Here is a 19,698-nt window from a genome sequence, read left to right as displayed (position 1 = left end):
GAGAGGGCCATCATAGCACTTTAAGAGAACAGGCTCAGTACTCTGACCAGGACTTACAAGTCCGCCAGGTCTTTTTATGAGCATGGCGTCGTGTGGTGCCTACTGGCCACGCCCAGCCCTCCTTTGTTAAAACAATGCAAGGCCCCAATGAGCCACATACTGATTTTCTAACAAGATTGAGGGTAGCTGTGAAACGAGCTGTAGGGAGGGATAAAATTTCAGAGATATTGTTACAAACTTTAGCATTTGAAAATGCAAATACTGAATGCAAACGTATACTGGGACCATTAAAGGGACAGGGTGCATCTATAGCTAAATATATCAGAGCCTGCTTGAGAGTAAGAGGAACAGAGCATCAGGCTAATGTCTTTGCTACAGCCTTGGCCAAAGCTATGAGACCACAAAAGGGAGGTAACTGCTTCCGTTGTGGAAAACCTGGTCATATGAAAAGAAAATGTCAAAAATTAAAAGCTGATCAAGGTGCAATTCCTAAAGACAGATCTTTTGCTGGGAGAAATAAGACTCCTGGACCTTGCCGTCAATGCAGGAAGGGGCTTCATTGGACTAATGAGTGCAAGTCTAAAACAGACAAAATGGGCAACCTGATACCGGAAAACTATCTTGCGGGCCTAAGTCCTTGGGGCCCAGGAACAATACTGGAGACTTTTCCTCCTTGCCCTCCTTCCATCCCACCTGCCCCAACCCTGTTCCCTCCCAGCAACAGTTACCAGTCAATGCCTCATTAAAAGGACCTCAAATGATGATTTCAGACTTACAGTCTGCTACTTCAGGGAGTGCTGCTGCTGATTTGCCACTAGCTGAAAATGTTCTTTTGTCACCAAGAGGAGGCATTTACAAATTAAAAACAAATGTATTCAGACCACTGCCTAAAGGCACCTTTGGCTCAATATTAGGCCGTAACAGTGTGGCTTTGAGAGGTCTAACCATAATTCCTGGGGTAATAGACTTCAACTATATTGGGGAAATTTTGATTATCGTTTCTACTTCTACCATGCTTTCATTATTAGCTAAAAAACATATTGCTCAAATACTTCTCCTACCTTATCATCCCTTTTTGGCTCTTCCTAATAAACAAACAGGAGGATTTAAAAAATACCGGGCGACATATATTTTGGAAAATGCTTATCAAAGGTTCTCACCCTGTTCTCTCCTTAATTATACAAAAAAAAAAAAAAAAAACTTTGAGGGACTAGTAGACACAGGGGCAGATGTTTCAGTTATTTCTTCTCAACAATGGCCCCAAGATTAAAAAAATAAAAAATGCTCTAATGCTGATGAGACTAGGCTCTATTGCAGATGTCTGAAAGAGTACCCATCCCTTACAATGCCAATTCCATAATGAAAGATCAGTGTCTGTTACCTTTTATATTGTAAACATACCTATTAATATTTGGGGAAGAGATCTTCTCTCTCCTTTGGGGGCTTTTGTAACGATTCCACCAAAAAACTAGTAGCCGCTGCTCAAATTCCTCGAGCACTCCCATTAAAATGGTTAACTAATACTCCAAAATGGGTTGAGCAGTGGCCATTACCACAAATAAAGCTCGAGGCATTAAAACAATTAATACAAAAACAACTCCAACTTGGTCATATAGAGCCCTCTACCTCCCTCTAAAATTCTCCTGTTTTTGTTATTTTAAAAAAAAATTTTTAAATGGAAAATGTTAACCGATTTACAAAAAGTTAATAAATGTATTAAACTTATGGGAACATTACAACTAGGACTCCCCTCTCCAGCTCTTATTCCTCAAAATCGGTCCTTAATGGTGCTAAATCTTAAAGACTGTTTTTTGTTGTTGTTTTTTTGCCATTCCCCTACAATTGCAAGATAGAGATAAATTTGCTTTCACAATTCCTGTTCTTAATCATTCTCAGCCTGTTAAACATTATCAATAGACAGTCTTACCACAAGAAATGACAAATAGTCCTACTTTATGTCAAAAATTCATAGCTCACTCTTTACAATCCCTCCGTCAAAAATACCCCAATTATATTCTATATCATTATATGGATGATCTCCTATTAGCAGCTCCTAGTATTGTCAAACGTGATAAATTATTTCTAAAAGTACAAGAGGCTTTAAGACTATACAATTTACAAATAGCCCCCAGACCTTAACCCCATTGGCTTTATAGAAACTTCAATTTGTTGAGCAACAACTAAATGACAGTTTTTTGACTTGCTTACATGTGTCTCAACCTATTTCGTTTATAATATTTCATACCCCTTATTCTCCATCTGGTATAATTGCTCAAAAAAAAAGATTAATAAAATGGGTTTTCTTACCTAACAGCTTTTCCAAAAAATTGACTATATATATGGATAAATTAGCCTTCCTTATACAAAAAGGTCGCCATCGTATTTTACAATTGTCAAGATATAAACCACACCAGATTGTTACTCAATTAACAACTGCTCAAATATCTCGATGTTTACAATTTAATAAAAATTGACAAATTTATCTTGCCTCATTTCCTGGTTCATTTTCTAATCACTATCCATCATCTAAATTGATTGATTCTCTCCAGACTAACTCTATGATATCTCAATCCCCAATTTCAAATGTTCCAGTTAAAAGACCCACTATTTTTACAGATGCAAATAAAAATACTGCTAGATATTAGACTCCGAAAAGTTCCAAGGTTCTCCCCACTCATTTTCTTCTGTACAGCCCGTTAAATTGTGGGCTATCTATTTAGTTTTGGAAGATTTTTCCCCAACTTCTTATTAACATTGTTTCAGATTCTCGATATGCTGTTCTCTCTTGCCTACAGCTTCCCCATGTCTCCCTTCCACTGACCCTTAAAACAGCTATTGATAAATTGTCTTACCAAGTACAATTGCTCCTGCAGCTTTCAAAATTAATTTTCTTTACTCACATTCGCACACATTCTGCTGTTTCTAGACCCTTATCATTCAAAAATGCCACAATTGATGCCCTACTTTATCCTATAAAAGCAGCAAAACAAAAACATCTCTTACAACATACCAATTCCAAAGGGTTACAAAACTCTCATGCTATTACTCAAAAACAAGCTCAAAATATTGTTCATTCTTGTTCCATATGTGCACCCTTTGCTTTACCGTTTACCTCACCAGGTGTCAACATAAAAAGACAAGAAGCAAATCAAATATGGCAGATGGATATAATTTATATTTCTTCTTTCAGACAACAAAAATATGTGCATCATACTATAGATACGTGCACACATTTTCAATGGGCCACTACATTACATTCAAAAAAGCTGACGCTGTTATTACTCATTTGTTATCTTGTTTTGCAGTTATGAGATTACCAATTAAATTAAAAACTGATAATATACCTGCCTACTAATCCGCAAAATTAGCCCACTTTTTATCCCAGTATCATATAACTCATACTTTTGGTATTCCTTATAATAGTAAAAGGCAAGCTATCACTGAGAGAGCTAATCATACCTTGCATAAATATCTTAAAAAAATAAAAAACGGAGAACAGGAGAGATTTATGAAACCTAAAGACATTTTGAATAAAACCTTACTTACCCTAAATTTTTTGAATATTTGGAGCAAGGGAAATCTATCAGCAGCAGAGTTGCGTTTTCAAGGGAAAAAAGAAGACAAGAAGATCTTGAATACGCCTATTTGGTATAAAGATAAAGAGAAAGGTTGGATCCCAGCATCATTAATATGTCTGGGACGAGGGTGTGCTTTCATTTCTGTTAATAATTACAGGTTTTGGACCCCAAAGAGATTGATCAAAATCAACAATGGCTGATCCCTTTGTTCAAAAATTCGAAGAGCTTCCTATGCAGAGAAGCTTTACTTTCCATACAAGGGAAGCAACACCTCCTATGTGGGGTCAAATGAAGAGGTTGACCCAGGAAGCAGAGAAGACATTAGTAAAGGCGGGGCAACCTCTGAATCCTACCAATCTTTTGCTTGCCATGATGGCGGTGGTGACACATCAGGTAATCGGTGTATTGGTAAGTAATCATACATATTGGGCATATATACCTAATCCCCCATTAGTAAGAGCAGTTTCCTGGGGGAAACCAGAAGTGCAGGTATGCACTAATGAGACCGCCTTCTTTCCCCCGCCAGCTTGTGGGGAAATAAAACAACTATCTCATCATAAACAACAATATATTAGTAATTTGACCATTGCAGTGGAAGGTATTCCTTTGTGTATAGGAGGACACCCCTTTTGTCTGTCCACCAAGGAACATTCTCATCATTCCTATAATACATGGGAGGTAAAGTACAATAATTATCATTTTGCTACTTTTACTGTGCTTGTTTCCACCAGGGGCTTTAACACCTCAACAAAACCGATAGACATTCATAATGGAATACATATGTCACTATGTCCTGTTAACTTTTTTGCTCCTTCTCTAGAATCTTTGGAATGGGAATGTTGCCGAGGTAATCGACCCTTTAAAGTCATGAATTATTCTGGGTCTATCATTGTAGATTGGAGTCTAGATCATGGGCAATTCTTAAAAAAATGGTCAAATAAATCTCTTAGGTGGCATCGTGCAAATAGCACTTTGATGGGCAATGGTAATGAAACAATTAAATGGCAGCAATTTGCACTTGTCCCTCCTCAATTACCATTGCAAGGATATCTGCACATTCAAGGAGATATTTGGAAACTATGGGCAGTTGCTGGTAATCTCACTATCTGGTCAGGAAACTATACTTTAGATAGTGGCGACTCTTCAGGTCCATTTCATGTTAATTTACACGTTAATAAATCTTATTCCACAATGGCATGTGTAAAATATCCTTTTGCATTGTTATATGGAAATTGGACCTGGAATGATACTGTGGGGTCTGTGTCATGTGATTATTGTAATCTAACTCAATGTGTAAATCAGTCTTGGGGGGAAAAGTTTAAAAGACGAGCCTGTAACTCCAAATTTTCATTAGTAATTGTTAAAGCTCAGACAGAAGTATGGTTGCCTATAAATCTGACTAGGCCATGGTCAGATTCTTTTGCTGTTTCACATCTAGTAACCGCTGTACAGACTTTGCTGCACCGATCTCGACGTATGCTTGGTGTGGTCACTGCTTCGATTCTAGCAGTCGCGTCAGTAACTGCAACAGCGGCGGTAGCAGGCCTCGCGTTACACCAAAAAATTCAAACAGCTGATTTTGTTCGGGACTGGCATAAAGACTCTTATTTGTTATGGCAACAACAGCAAGATTTGGATGCACAACTTGCTACTGACATGCTCAATCTTCAACATACCGTTTCCTGGCTTGGAGATCAATTAGCTGTTTTATCTACACAAAGTGTATTAAACTGCGATTAAAATTCTTCTCAGTTTTGTGTAACACCTATACCATTTAACATGAGTGAAAGATGGGAAAGAGTAGATATTTGACTGGACATCAAAATCTCACTATGGAGATTATGGATCTGGAACGACAAATTTTGTCTACTTTTAGCAGGACTTTGCCTGACATTGCGGGGTCTGATTTATTGAAAAGTCTTCAGGAAGGATTGAATAACTTAAATCCATTAGGGCATGTACCCACACTAATTGGGACGACCTTTGGGAACACTATGTTTATATTACTTTTACGTTGTGTTGCTTTTCTAGTCTTCCAACGATGGCAAAAAAAGAAACAACTAAAGCGTGAAGCAAAAAAGATCCAGACCATGCTACAATTTATTAAAGCAAATAAAAAAGGGGGAGATGAAGGGTTAATACAGCCACAATAGGGAAAGTGGAGACGTGCCTGCAAACAGGGCTCTCTGTTTGGGCTGAACGTGCTTGCAAACGAGGTGTTCTGCCAAGGAGTCTGGACACAGCCTTGAGTTTAATGGTCCCTTGCAAACGAGGGAACATTCCCTTCCTGTGATAAGGAGGGAGAAATGGCTCTGGACAGACTCTGCAGTAAGCCAGAATATCACTCCCTTTTGCTGTACGATAATATTTATGCACATGTGCTATACTGAGAAGGCTTAGTCATACAGTCTGAAATTCTGCCCAGGGGGGCTATATAAAAGTAAACCGCAAGCTTGCTTGCGCAGTTCTTTTTCCTCTGGCCAGAGTGGTGTCTGTCTCTTGTGTGTCTCGTGCATTTTGGCTTTGTGTCATTTCACTTGCAATCTCCAACAGTAAGAAAACAGGCAAATATATGCCCACAATGAAACTGTCAAGAAGCTCTAAATACATAACAGTACTACGGATGACACAACTGCAAGAGAAGCATTTCAGCTGGCCTAATGGAGCAGAGCTTGATGTGACAGTTGGTGCAATGGGGTCACACATAAGGTTCTGCAAATGGACCACAGCCAGAAGGAAATGAACACTTTTTAGATGAGAACAGCATACAAAGTTCCTTACATCCTGGCCCCCTGCACTACTGCATCTGTAGGTAGTGATCACTGCCAGAAACACCAGCTGTATAAAGAATTTTAGTGAAACATATAGCTAATTATATTTTACATGATTTCACAAAGCTACCATAGATAGAAACTGCTTTGTAACCTTTGCCATCACTGTAGAATCAATGCACTTGGAGGCAATCTAAAATCTAGAGTGGATTCTCCGTGATCAACATTTTATTTCACCAAATTGAAATAAAAGATACGTATGGCAAATACAAAACATTATAGTCATGTTCACTTTTTTAGGAAAGTCAATTTAAATAAAGTTAACTGAAAAATATAGGCCAAAGATGGCAAATAACTGGCACATTTGTTCCCATACTTCCCACTGCAGTTTTGCTTCCTTCAGTCTTTCCTACTAGTGGTAAAGAATCTGCCTGGCAATGCAGAAGATTCAAGAGATGAGGGTTTGATTCCTGGGTCAGGAAGATTCCCTGGAGTAGGAAATGGCAACCCACTCTGGTATTCTTGCCTGGAAAAATTCCATGGACAGAGGAGCCTAGCAGGCTACAGTCCATGGGGTCACAAAGAGTCGGACAAGACTGAGCAATTGAGCATGTATCTTAGATAAGGTATCTGTTTAGAGTGATCACCATATTTCAGGATCTGGAATCCTTAATTTGCATTTTTGGAAATAGCTGACTTTGGGCCTGCATCCAGAGTTGATTAGCCTCAAACAACAGGATTAAACTCAGTCAACCCTCAGAAATTGCTGCTGGGGCCAAAGGAAATCTTTCCAGGGGCCAGAAAATTTATGTAAGTCAAATTTTTAGTATTAAAATGCCTAGAAAGACAAAATAATAATCAACAGCCGGTTAGGGACGCAGAAAATTAGCACAAAGTGGGTAGGTAACAAAAACAATACTACTTTGGTGGTTCTACTTCCCTGGAGTTCATGCATTTCATTACTCTTCCATGAATAAGGCCTTTGTTTCAACAAGGAGAAAAAAAATCAATTAAGCATTAGCTTTCTTAGTATATAATTCATTCCAGCCTGCATCTCTCAACTGGAATTAGGCACTCCCAAATGTCTGCAGTCACATATTAAAAGACAACCATCCCTGGTCACTACTACAGTTGTAAACCTCTTCCAAATAGCATTAATTTTTAATAGAGAATTCATTCATAAATGACTATCAACCTTCATTACTAGTTCAGTTCAGTTCAGTCGCTCAGTCGTGTCCGACTCTTTGCGACCCCCTGAATTGCAGCACGCCAGGCCTCCCTGTCCATCACCAACTCCCGGAGTTCACTCAGACTCGCATCCATCGAGTCAGTGATGCCATCCAGCCATCTCATCCTCTGTCGTCCCGTTCTCCTCTTGCTCCCAATCCCTCCCAGCATCAGAGCCACCCACTAACCAGTTTATAGATCACATAGTTAAAATATAGCCTTATATTTCTCAAAACTGCCAGTATCTTTCTTTAAAAAGTGTTCATCAGAGAATTCATATATTCCCTAACTAGATCTCTTAAAATTCTGGAAATACTTAAGATAAGATCTATATCATGTATGGGGCTTCCCCAATGGCTCACAGGGTAAAGAATCCACCTGTAATGCAAGAGACCTGGGTTCGATCCCTGGGTCAGGAAGATCTCCTGGCGAAGGGAATGGCAACCCACTCAAGTATCCTTGCCTGGAGAATTCCATGGACAGAGGAGTCTGGTGGGCTACAGTCCATGGGGTGTCAAAGAGTTAGACATGACTGAGTGATTAACACACAAACACAGATCCGCACACAATATCATGTATGTTGCATTATTTTATGTTTAAAACATAAAAGCAATGATATGAAGTGCTTTGGAAGAGAAACAGGTGGTGCCATTGTAGCTAGACAGTTACAAAGGAGGGTTGTTTCAGCGGTAATAATACTGTTTCCTGGACACATTCTCTAAACGGGCTAAAAGAATGTAAGACTTCTAATGAAGCCACTCTCCTGTGGATCATGGCAATGTTTCTGGTTTGGACCACACTAGCCTATACATGTTCTTTATATCTGAATGTTGAAGAGTAAAGAAAAGGGTGATTTCCTGGAGAATTTGAGTCAAGCTCTTTCACAAGCCTTGGTCAATATTAACAGCTCATTGTCTAGTATCCTAGGAGCAACTGTTTAGTCATAAACAAGGAAAGTCCAGGACCAAATTAGTGAATCAGAAGTGATTAAGTATATGTGCAAAGTAAAGAACATCAGATTCCTGATTCATATGTGCATATTATAATTTTTATTTATCACTGCAATAGCTCAATTAAATTACCTGTAAATTAAAGACTTTAAACACAAAAAGGTCCCACTTCAGCAACTAACATAATCACATTTTTTTTTTCTGTGCTAGTTACTCAGTTATGTCCAACTCTTTGTGACCTCATGAACTATAGCCTGCCAGGCTCCTCTGTCCATGGGGTTTTCCAGGCAAGAATACAGGAGTGGGTTGCCATCCTCTTCTCCAGGGGATCGTCCCAAACCAAGGATCAAACTTGGGTCTCCTGAACTGTTGCAAGCATATTCTTTACCACCTGAGCTACCAGGGATACAGGAATAATTGGCATTCAACAGTTACCCTCAAACTTCATTTAACTAAGGGCTAAAGGTTCTCATGACTAAAGACTGAAAGACATTCAGTCTCATGACCTGAAGACTGAATCCAGGAAAACTGACTGGTTAAATGTTTAGAAACCTCTTTACTACCCTCTGGTTGAAATCAAAAACAGGAAACCAAAGAGAGATGGAGGAAAAGCAGTGACAAGAAATTTTTTTGTGAAAAGATAATTCACAAAGAGGATAATAAAATCCTAAAAGACGGGTGGGATCCAAATGGCAAATAGGAAGAACTTGAGCTCACCTCCTCCCATGGACACACCAAGACTACAATTACATACAGAACAACTCTCTCTAAGAACAACTTGAAGACTAGTAGAATGTCACTGCTACATTAGGATATAAAGAAAAAACAACATCAAGACATATAGGAGGGATAAAGGTGAGATCAAGTCAAGACCTTCATCCATAGACTGGAAACTCACACAAGTGGGAGTGCTGTGCTGTGTTTAGTAGCTCAGTCAGTTTCAACTCTTTGCACCCCATGGACTATAGCCCACCAGGCTTCTCTATCCATGGGGATTCTCCAGGCAAGAGTACTGAAGCAGGTTGTGCCCTCCTCCAGTGGATCTTACCAAACAAGGGACTGAACCCAGATTTCCCACATTGCAGGCAGATTCTTTACTGTCTGAGCCACCAGGGAAGCCCACGAGTGGGAGGGGCTATCACAACCATAGAAGCTCTTGCTAAAGAGCAAGGAATTCAAGTCCCATATTGGTAACTCTAGGACAGGGGATCTGCATGACAAATATGAGGCCCCATAAAGTATGACTTTTGAAAACCAATGAGTCTTACATACAGAGGACTCTGACAAGAAACCAAAACTCCACTCTGGGCTCATGCACAAACTCACTCACTCTGAATCCTATCACAAAGACAACAGACTGAATAATGCCTACAAAATTCATTATATTATGTCCCTTACCTGTGCCCACTCCAGCTCCTGGTCCCCTGCCAAGGCAGCCCACACTCATAGTATAATATTCATAGTATAGGGGTCCCAGAGGGAAAGAAGCAAGAAGGATAGGTCAGAAAACCTATTTGAAGAAATAATAACTGAAAACTTCCTTAAATTAGGAATGGAAACATATCTAGATGCAAAAAGCAAGAGAATTCCAAACAAGATAAACCCAAAGACAGCCACACCAAGACATACTATAATTAAAATGGAAAAAAAAAATAAAAATAAAGAGAGAATGTTAAAGGTAGCAAAAAGAAACAATTAATCACATACAAGGAAAGCCCTAGGCTAAAGCAAATTTTTCAGCAAAAGCGTTACAGGTCAGAAAAGAGGGGCATGACATGGTTATGTGCTTAAAAAAAACTTACAACCAAGAATACTCTAGCTGGCAATATTATCATTCAGAACTGGAAGAAAGATAAAGAATTTCCCAGAAAACAAAAAGTAAGAATTCATCACTACTAAACTAGCTTTATAAGAAATGATAAAGGGATTTCTCTAAGTAGAAAGAAAGGTCATAGCAAGATACCAGAAAATATACAAAAGAAAAAAATGTCACTAGTAAAAGCAAATAAATAAAAAGGAAGTGGATCAGACATTTAAAAAGCTATGAAAGTTAAAGACAAAAGTCACAAAACCAGCTATGAATACAATAAGTAGTTAAGGAATACACAAAGCAAAAATATGTAAAATATTAAATAAAAAACATAGAACATGGGGACGTAAAAAGGTGTGCTTTCATAATCCTTTAAAACTTAAGCAACTATTAAATACACTGCTGTATATACAGATTTGCAAGTACAAAGAGAAACCTATAATATATACTAAAAGTAAAAAGAAAGAATTCAAATATAACAGTAAAGAAAATCATTAAACCACAAGGAAGGAGTATATAAGAAGAAATTACAGAAACAAACAGAAAGGGAGCATACATCATAATCAACTGGGATTTATCCATGAATGCAAGAATAGTTCAATAAGGACAAACCAATCAATGTGATACCTTACATTAACAAAATAAAAGACTAAAAGCACATGTTGACCTCAATAGATGCAGAAAAAGCATTTGAAAAATTTGACATAAACCTATGATAAACTGAAGACAACACAAAGGAATGGAAAAATATACTGTGCTCATGGATCAGTTCAGTTTAGTTGCTCAGTCACGAGCCCATGGACTGCAGGACATCAGGCTCCCCTCACCATCACCAACTCCTGGGGGTTACTCGAACTCATGTCCACTGAGTCGGTGATGTCATCCAACCATCTCATCCTCTTGTCTTCTGCCTTCAATCTTTCCTAGCATCAGGGCCTTTTAAAATGAGTCAGTTCTTCGCATGAGGTGACCAAAATATTGCAGTTTCAGCTTCAGTGTCAGTCTTTGCAATGAATATTCAAGACAGAATTCCTTTAGGAGGGACTGGTTGGATCTCCTTGCAGTCCAAGGGATTCTCAAGAGAGACTCTCACGCTGTGGAGAACAATATCACAGTTCAAAAACATCAATTCTTTGGTGCTCAGCTTTCTTCATAGTCCAACTCTCACATCCATACATGACTACTGGAAAAACCACAGCTTTGGCTACATGGAACATTGCTGACAAAGTAATATCTCTGCTTTTTAATATACTTCCTGCTTTGGTCATAACTTTTCTTCCAAGGAGCAAGTGATTTTAATTTCGTGGCTGCAGTCACTATCTCCAGTGATTTTGGAGCCCCAAAAAACGAAGTCTGCCACTGTTTTTACTGTTTCCCCATCTATTTGCCATAAAGTGATAGGACCAGATGCCATGATCTTAGTTTTCTGAATGTTGAGTTTTAAGCCAACTTTTTCACTCTCCTGATTTTTCACTTTCATCAAGAGGCTCTTTAGTTCATCTTCACTTTCTGCCATAAGGGTGGTGTCATCTGCATATCTAAGGTTATTGATATTTCTCCCAGAAATCTTGATTCAAGCTTGTGCTTCCTCCAGCCCAGCGTTTCTCATGATGTACTCTGCATATAAGTTAAATAAGCAGGGTGACAATATACAGCCTTGACGTACTCCTTTCCCGATTTGGAAACCAATCTGTTATTCCATGCCCAGTTCTAAATGTTGCTTCTTGACCTGCATAAAGATTTCTCAGGAGGCAGGTCAGGTGGTCTGGTATTCACATCTCTTGAAGAATTTTCCAGTTTGTTGTGATCCACATAGTCAAAAGCTTTGGCTTACTCAGTAAAGCACATGTATTTTTTCTGGAACTCTCTTGTTTTTTCGATGATCCTACAGATGTTGGCAATTTGATCTCTGGTTCCTCTGCCTTTTCTAAATCCAGCTTGAACATCTGGAAGGTCACAGTTCACATACTGCTGTAGCCTGGCTTGGAGATTTTTTCGCATTACTTTGCAAGCATGTGAGATGAGTGCAAACGTATGGTAGCTGAACATTCTCTGGCATTGACTTTCTTTGGGATTGGAATGAAAACTGACCTTTTCCAGTCCTGTGGCTACTGCTGAGCTTTCCAAATTTGCTGGCATATTGAGTGCAGCACTTTCACAGCATCATCTTTTAGGATTTGAAATTCCTCAACTGGAATTCCATCACCTCTACTAGCATTTTTTTAGTGATGCTTCCTGAGGCCCACTTGACTTTGTTTTACAGGATATCTGGCTCTAGGTGAGTGATCATACCATCATGGTTATCTGGGTCATTAAGATCTTTTCGGTATAGTTTTCTGTGCATTCTCTCCACCTCTTCTTAATATCTTCTGCTTCTGTCAGGTCCATGTCATTTCTGTCCTTGATTGAGCACATTTTTGCATGAAATGTTCCCTTGATATCTCTAATCTTCTTGAAGAGATCTCTAGTCTTTCCCATTCTATTATTTTCCTCTATTTCTGTGCATTGTTCACTTAGGAAGTCTTTCTTATCTCTCCTTGCTCTTCCTTGGGACTCTACATTCATATCGGTATATCTTTCCTTTTCTCCTTTGCCTTTCATGTCTTTTCTTTTCTCAGCTTTGTAAGGCTGCCTCAGACAACTATTTTTCCTTTTTGCATTACTCTTCCTCGGGAATGGTCTTGATCACTGCCTTCTGTACAATGTCATGAACCTCCGTCCATAGTTATTAAAGTACTCTATCAGATCTAATCCCTTGAATCTATTTCTCACTTCCACTGTATAGTCATAAGGGATTTCATTTAGGTCATACCTGAATGGTCTAGTGGTATTCCCTACTTTCTTCCATTTAAGTCTGAATTTGGCAATAAGGAGTTCATGATCTGAGCCACAGTCAGCTCCCAGTCTTATTTTTGCTGACTGTATTTTTGCTGACTGTACATCCTTGACATACTCCTTTTCCTTTTGGAACCAGTCTGTTGTTCAATAAACCTAAAATCTGTATGGAAACACAAAATATCCTGAATATCAAAACAATCTTAATATATAAAAACAAAGCTGGAATTATCACACTGCTAAAAAGCTTTATAATCAAAAATGTAAGAAATTGTCACAAAACAGATATGTAAATGTAAAAAAATACAGAGCCCAGAAATAAACCCATATTTATATGGACACTCAATCAAGGAAGCAAAACTATACAGTGAAGAAAATACAGCCTCTTTTAAATGGTTCTGGGAAAACTAAATAGACATAAGCAAAAGAATGAAACTGGACCATTTTCTTTCACCATATACAAAAATAAACTCAAAATGGATCAAAGACTTAAATATAAAACCTTAACCATAAAACTCCTGGTAGAAAACATGGGCAATAGTATGCTCTGTGATTTTTTGGATCTGTCTCCTCAGGCAAAAGGAAGAAAAGCAAAAATAAACAAATGAGACTACATCAAATTAGAAAACTTTCGCATAACAACAACAACAAAACAAACCCAATAAGATGAAAAGGGAAAGTGCAATCTACTGAATGGGAGATGATATTTGCAAATCTTATATCTGATAAGGAATTAACATCCAAAATAAGTATAGAATTCATAAAACTCAACATCAAAAAGGTCAATAATCCAATTAAAAATGAGCAAAGGGCCTATAGACATTTTTTTTCAAGGATTATATAGATGGCCAACATACATATGATAAAGTTTCAAAATATTTAATCAGGGAGATGCAAATGAAAGCCACAATGAGATATCACCTCACACCTGTCAGCATAGCTATTACCAAAAATCAAGAAATAGCAAATGCTGGTGAAGATGTGAATAAAAGGGAACTCTCATGCACTGTTCACAGGAATGTAAATTGGTACAACTACTATGGAAAACAGTACAAAGTTTCCTTAAAAATTTAAAAAGAGAACTAATATATGATCGAGACATTTCACTCCTGTGTACTTATCTGAAGAAAACAAAACACTAATTTGAAAAGATATATGTAGTCTATGTTTATTTCAGCATTATTTACAATAGTCAATATATGGAAATAACCTATGTGTCCATCAACAGGTGAATGGATAAAGAAGATATGGTACACATAAATACTATGGAATACTACTCAGCCATAAGAAAACTAAAATCTTGCCATTTGAAATAACATGTATGGACCTTCAGGGTATCATACTAAATAAATGACAAATACTGTATGGTTTCAATTATATGTAGAATTTAAAAATTAAAAATAAAAAAACAAGCTCAACAGAAGTAGTCTCAAGATAGAAAAAATCTAATGGATGCCAGATATCAGGGAGATGTGGAGATTGATGAAAAATATGTCAGGAATTAAGAGGTACGAACTCCCAGTTATAAAATAAATATGTCATAGTGTTGTAATGTACAGCATAGGGAATATAATCAATAATATTGTAAAACTCTGTATGGCGACTAACAGTAACTAGACTTCTAGTGGCAATTATTTCATAAAGTATAAAAATAATGAATCACTATGTTGTATGCCTGAAACTAATATAATATTTTTTTATTTTTATTTTACTTTATTTTACTTTACAATACTGTATTGGTTTTGCCATACATCAACATGAATCCGCCATGGGTGTACATGAGTTCCCAATCCTGAACACCCCTCCCACCTCCCTCCCCACACCATCTCTCTGGGTCGTCCCAGTGCACCAGACTCAAGCATCCTGTATCCTGCTAATATAAATATTGTACATCAGTTTTATTTCAATTAAAAAGAAAAATCCTAAAAAGCCATTATAGTCAACAAATAGTCCAAAATGCAGTACTTGGATGTAATCTCAAAAACAACAGAATGATCTCTGTTCATTTCCAAGGCAAACCATTCAATATCATGGTAATCCAAGTCTATGCCCCAACCAGCAATGCTGAAGAAGCTGAAGTTGAATGGTTCTATGAAGACCTACAAGACCTAGAACTAACACCACCCAAAATTTCCTTTTCATTATAGGGGACTGAAATGGAAAAGTAAGAAGTCAAGAAACACCTGGAGTAACAGGCAAATTTGGCCTTGGAATACAGAATGAAGCAGGGCAAAGGCTAATAGAGTTCTGCTAAGAGAACACACTGGTCACAGCAAACACCCTCTTCCAACAACACAAGAGAAGACTCTACACATGGACATCACCAGATGGTCAACACCAAAATCAGATTGATTATATTCTTTATAGGCAAAGATGGAGAAGCTCTATACAGTCAGCAAAAATCAAAAGCAGGAGCTGACTGTGGCTCAAATCATGAACTCCTTATTGCCAAACTCAGACTCAAATTGAAGAAAGTGGGGAAAACCACTAGAACATTCAGGTATGACCTAAATCAAATCCCTTATGACTATACAGTGGAAGTGAGAAATAGATTTAAGGGACTAGATCTGATAGATAGAGTGCCTGATGAACTATGGATAGAGATTCATGACCTTGTACAGGAGACAGGAATCAAGACCATTCCCAAGAAAAAGAAATGCAAAAAAGCAAAATGGTTGTCTGAGGAGGGCTTACAAATAGCTATGAAAAGAAGAGAAGCAAAAAGCAAAGGAGAAAAGGAAAGATATAAGCATCTGAATGCAAAGTTCCAAAGAATAGCAAGGAGAGATAAGAAAGCCCTCCTCAGTGATCAATGCAAAGAAATAGAGGAAAACAATAGAATGGGGAAAACTAGAGCTCTCTTCAGGAAAGTTAGAGATACCAAGGGAACATTTCATGCAAAGATGGGGCTCAATATAAGACAGAAATGATATGGACCTAACAGAAGCAGAAGATATTAAGAGGTGACAAAAATACACAGAACTGTACAAAAAAAGATCACTCACACTCACCTAGAGCCAGACATCTTGGAATCTGAAGTCAACTGGGCCTTAGGAAGCATCACTACGAACAAAGCTAGTGGAGGTGATGGAATTCCAGTTGAGCTATTTCAAATCCTAAAAGATGATGCTGTGAAAGTGCTGCACTTAATATGTCGGCAAATTTGGAAAACTCAGCAGTGGCCACAGGACTGGAAAAGGTCAGTTTTCCTTCCAATCCCAAAGAAAGTCAATGCCAAAGAATACTCAAACTACCACACAACTGCACTCATCTCACATGCTAGTAAAGCAGCTCAAAATTCTCCAAGCCAGGCTTCAGCAATGTGTGAACTTCCAGATGTTCAAGCTGGATTTAGAAAAGGCACAGGAACCAGAGATCAAATTGCCAACATCTGCTGGATCATCAAAAAAGAAAGAGAGTTTCAGAAAATACATCTACTTTTGCTTTATTGACTATGCCAAAGCCTTTGACTCTGTGGATCACAATAAACTGTGGAAAATTCTTAAAGAGATGGGAATCATCTGACCGCCTGACCTGCCTCTTGAGAAATCTGTATGCAGGTCAGGAAACAACAGTTAGAACTGGACATGGAACAACAGACTGGTTCCAAATAGGAAAAGGAGTATGTCAAGGCTGTATATTGTCAGCCTGCTTATTTAACTTATATGCAGAGTACATTATGAGAAACGCTGGGCTGGAGGAAGCACAAGCTTGAATCAAGATTGCTGGGAGAAATATCAATGACCTCAGATATGCAGATGACACCACCCTTATGGCAGAAAGTGAAGAAGAACTAAAGAGCCTCCTGATGAAAGTGAAAGAGGAGAGTGAAAAAGTTGGCCTACAGCTCAACATTCAGAAAACGAAGATCATGGTATCTGGTCCCATCACTTGGGAAACAGATGGGGAAACAGTGGCTGACTTTATTTTTGGAGGTTCCAAAATCACTGCAGATGGCGATTGCAGCCATGAAAGTAAAAGACGCTTACTCCTTGGAAGGAAAGTTATGACCAACCTAGACAGCATATTCAAAAGCAGAGATATTACTTTGCCAACAAAGGTCCAACTAGTCAAGGCTACGGTTTTTCCAGTCATCATGTATGGATGTGAGAGTTGGAATATAAAGAAAGCTGACTGCTGAAGAATTGATGCTTTTGACTGTGGTGTTGGAGAAGACTCTTGAGAGCCCATTGGACTGCAAGAAGATCTAATCAGTCCATCCTAAAGGAGATCATTCCTGGGACTTCATTGGAAGGACTCACGTTCAAGCTGAAACTCCAATACATTGGCCACCTGATGCGAAGAGCGGACTCATTTGAAAAGACCCTGATTCTGGGAAAGATTGAGGGCAGGAGGAGAGGGGTATGACAGAGGATGAGATAGTTGGATGATATTACCGACTCAGTGAACATGGGTTTGGGTAGACTCCAGCAGTTGGTGATGGATAGGGAGGCCTGGCATCCTGTAGTTCATAGGGTTGCAAAGAGTTGGACATGACTGAGTTACTGACCTGAAAAAGCTATAGTTGCTTATATTTGTAAATGTGATTACTTGGAAAAGTCTAATATGTTTGCAGTTGCAACTCAGTAACTTCCATGCAAATTCAGTAAAGCAGATTTTCATTAGTGAAAGTTCTACTATATTGGAGTCTTATGACTTATTTCATAAAGATGTTTGCAAAAACTTACCTCACTCTATTTGTCTCATGTTAACACTCAAAATACTGTGACAGAAATCGTTTTAATGCAGGCAGATATAAGATGCCTGGTTATCACTAACATGGGTATTGAATAACTTCATGTTTTAGACATAAATCAGCTATGAAAGAGTCACTGAATTGTTTCTGAATTTAAAAAGGATTATTACTGGAAAAGACAGCTTGTTAAGGGTCAGGCGAACAGAACACGAAACCTCACTTAAAACACTAAAGCACCCACATCTTTCTCTCAAATTGCTTTCAAATTATTCAAACACACTCCTATAAATATGTCCGTATTGAATAAACTACATATATTTTCTTTGAGCTTTTTAATCAAGTTCTTCAAAGCTCTCTGTAGCAGGGATGTGTACTGGGCCTGAGTCAGGACAGGTTAATCAGTTTAAAAACCTACAAAATGAATCATTGCTGGATCTCTGAAATCTTGAATTAAATCCAGGTGGATTATATTTGAACAACAACAAAAAAAACAGATTTTGCAGTTTCCTTGATACCTTTAAGAATAAAAGATTACCCATCTCTCTCTTATCTGCCAGAAGAACAGAGTAGTTACCTTTCTAATGATCCCTCCCCCTCTCTCGTACCATTAATTTACAGAAGGGGAGCTCAAAACTTTTACCCAAAAATAGTGAGCCTACACATCCACATGTGGCTGTTCAATTTTTCTAGTTATTTCCATTGATAACTGTTCGTCTCTGTCTTATCTGATTTCTTCATAGCATCGCTGAGACTTGTCAGCTCACCAGGATACCATTTAGTTGCTAAAAGGGGTAAAAAGTTATCATCATTAAGTAGCCCACAATGAAACTATCCAGCAGGTCGCTGCTACCAAAACAAATCACAGAAGCACTGGACAACTGGGCCATCTACAGACTGGATATCCTGATGTTAAAGCCTAAACGGAGCGGTTTTTTCCTTAACCTCCGGACGTTCCCCTACGGAATTTATTTTCACGGCATTCCGTGTTTAAGAAAACCACTGAGGGAAAAGAGGGTTGGATTAATTTGTGGGGCTACTTTAAACAAAATTGCAAAGTTTACTGAGTGGTGACTACGAACTTTTTCCAACAGGAACATACCAGCCTATAACTACAACAAGGCGAAAAATTACAGTGGGCAGGTTTCCGGGGTCGCGGTGTTGGAAAGATCACCGTGAGATCCAACAGGCGCCTCTACCAGCTGGTGGATCCCAGGCTTCAAAGGGCGCCCTCGCTCCCAACACCCGTTACCGCGGCCAGCGTCTGGGAGCCGCGCCTACACGCGAAGGATACGCTCCAGGTAGTAGGCACCCTCAGCAGCCACCGCCTCCGCGGTGTCCCCGGCAGCCGACACGCCCATGCCCAACGCTTCTTCCAGGACTCGCAGGGCCGAGGAGGGCGTCCCTTGCTGAGTAGCCATCGGAAACGCTCCGGGTGCCTTGCCCCTGACTGGCCGCCGCAACCCTAGGGCCAACCGCGAAGACGTAGAGTAGAACGCAGACACAGCTCTCGCGAGAGTCTAGCCTCCACCCCTCCCACCACGCGGGCCCGGAAGGGCTGCCTAGATCCCTGAGTGTTGAAGCCCTCCGCGCTTCCTCCGTTACCGGGGCAACCTCCGTTCCCTAGTTAACCTAACACTCAACAAGCAGCGCCTGGAGTGGAAGAGGTAAAATGAATCGGTGGACTTGGTTTGCACACATTTTCTAACCGAAGTGGCTTGGTTTTCTTAGACCCTGAAGCATTTGTTTTTCACTTTGCTTTCTTCTCTAAATTGTGTTTTTTTTGGTTCTCACAGGCCCATCATCAGTTCCCAGATATTTTAGGCATGTGTAG

The 19,698-nt window shown here is 39.0% G+C and overlaps 1 protein-coding gene across 2 annotated transcripts in view; it reads right to left on the bottom strand.

Annotated features, from left to right (window-relative positions):
* Window positions 1-19,343, bottom strand: part of SPAG16 (sperm associated antigen 16) — a 1,117,670-nt gene extending 1,098,327 nt beyond the window's left edge. For both annotated transcript variants that reach the window (XM_070292279.1, XM_069578269.2), the window contains exon 1: window positions 19,159-19,343. In XM_070292279.1, coding sequence (XP_070148380.1) covers window positions 19,159-19,285 — 127 coding nt within the window. In that variant the 5' untranslated portion in view covers window positions 19,286-19,343. The remainder of the gene's footprint in view (window positions 1-19,158) is intronic.
* Window positions 19,344-19,698: the final 355 nt, after the last annotated feature.

Source organism: Ovis canadensis, chromosome 2 (genome assembly GCF_042477335.2).
Source record: "Ovis canadensis isolate MfBH-ARS-UI-01 breed Bighorn chromosome 2, ARS-UI_OviCan_v2, whole genome shotgun sequence".
Taxonomy (NCBI): domain Eukaryota; kingdom Metazoa; phylum Chordata; class Mammalia; order Artiodactyla; family Bovidae; genus Ovis; species Ovis canadensis.
Note: the sequence above shows the minus strand (reverse complement) of the source record. Positions and strands in the feature narration are given on the sequence as shown.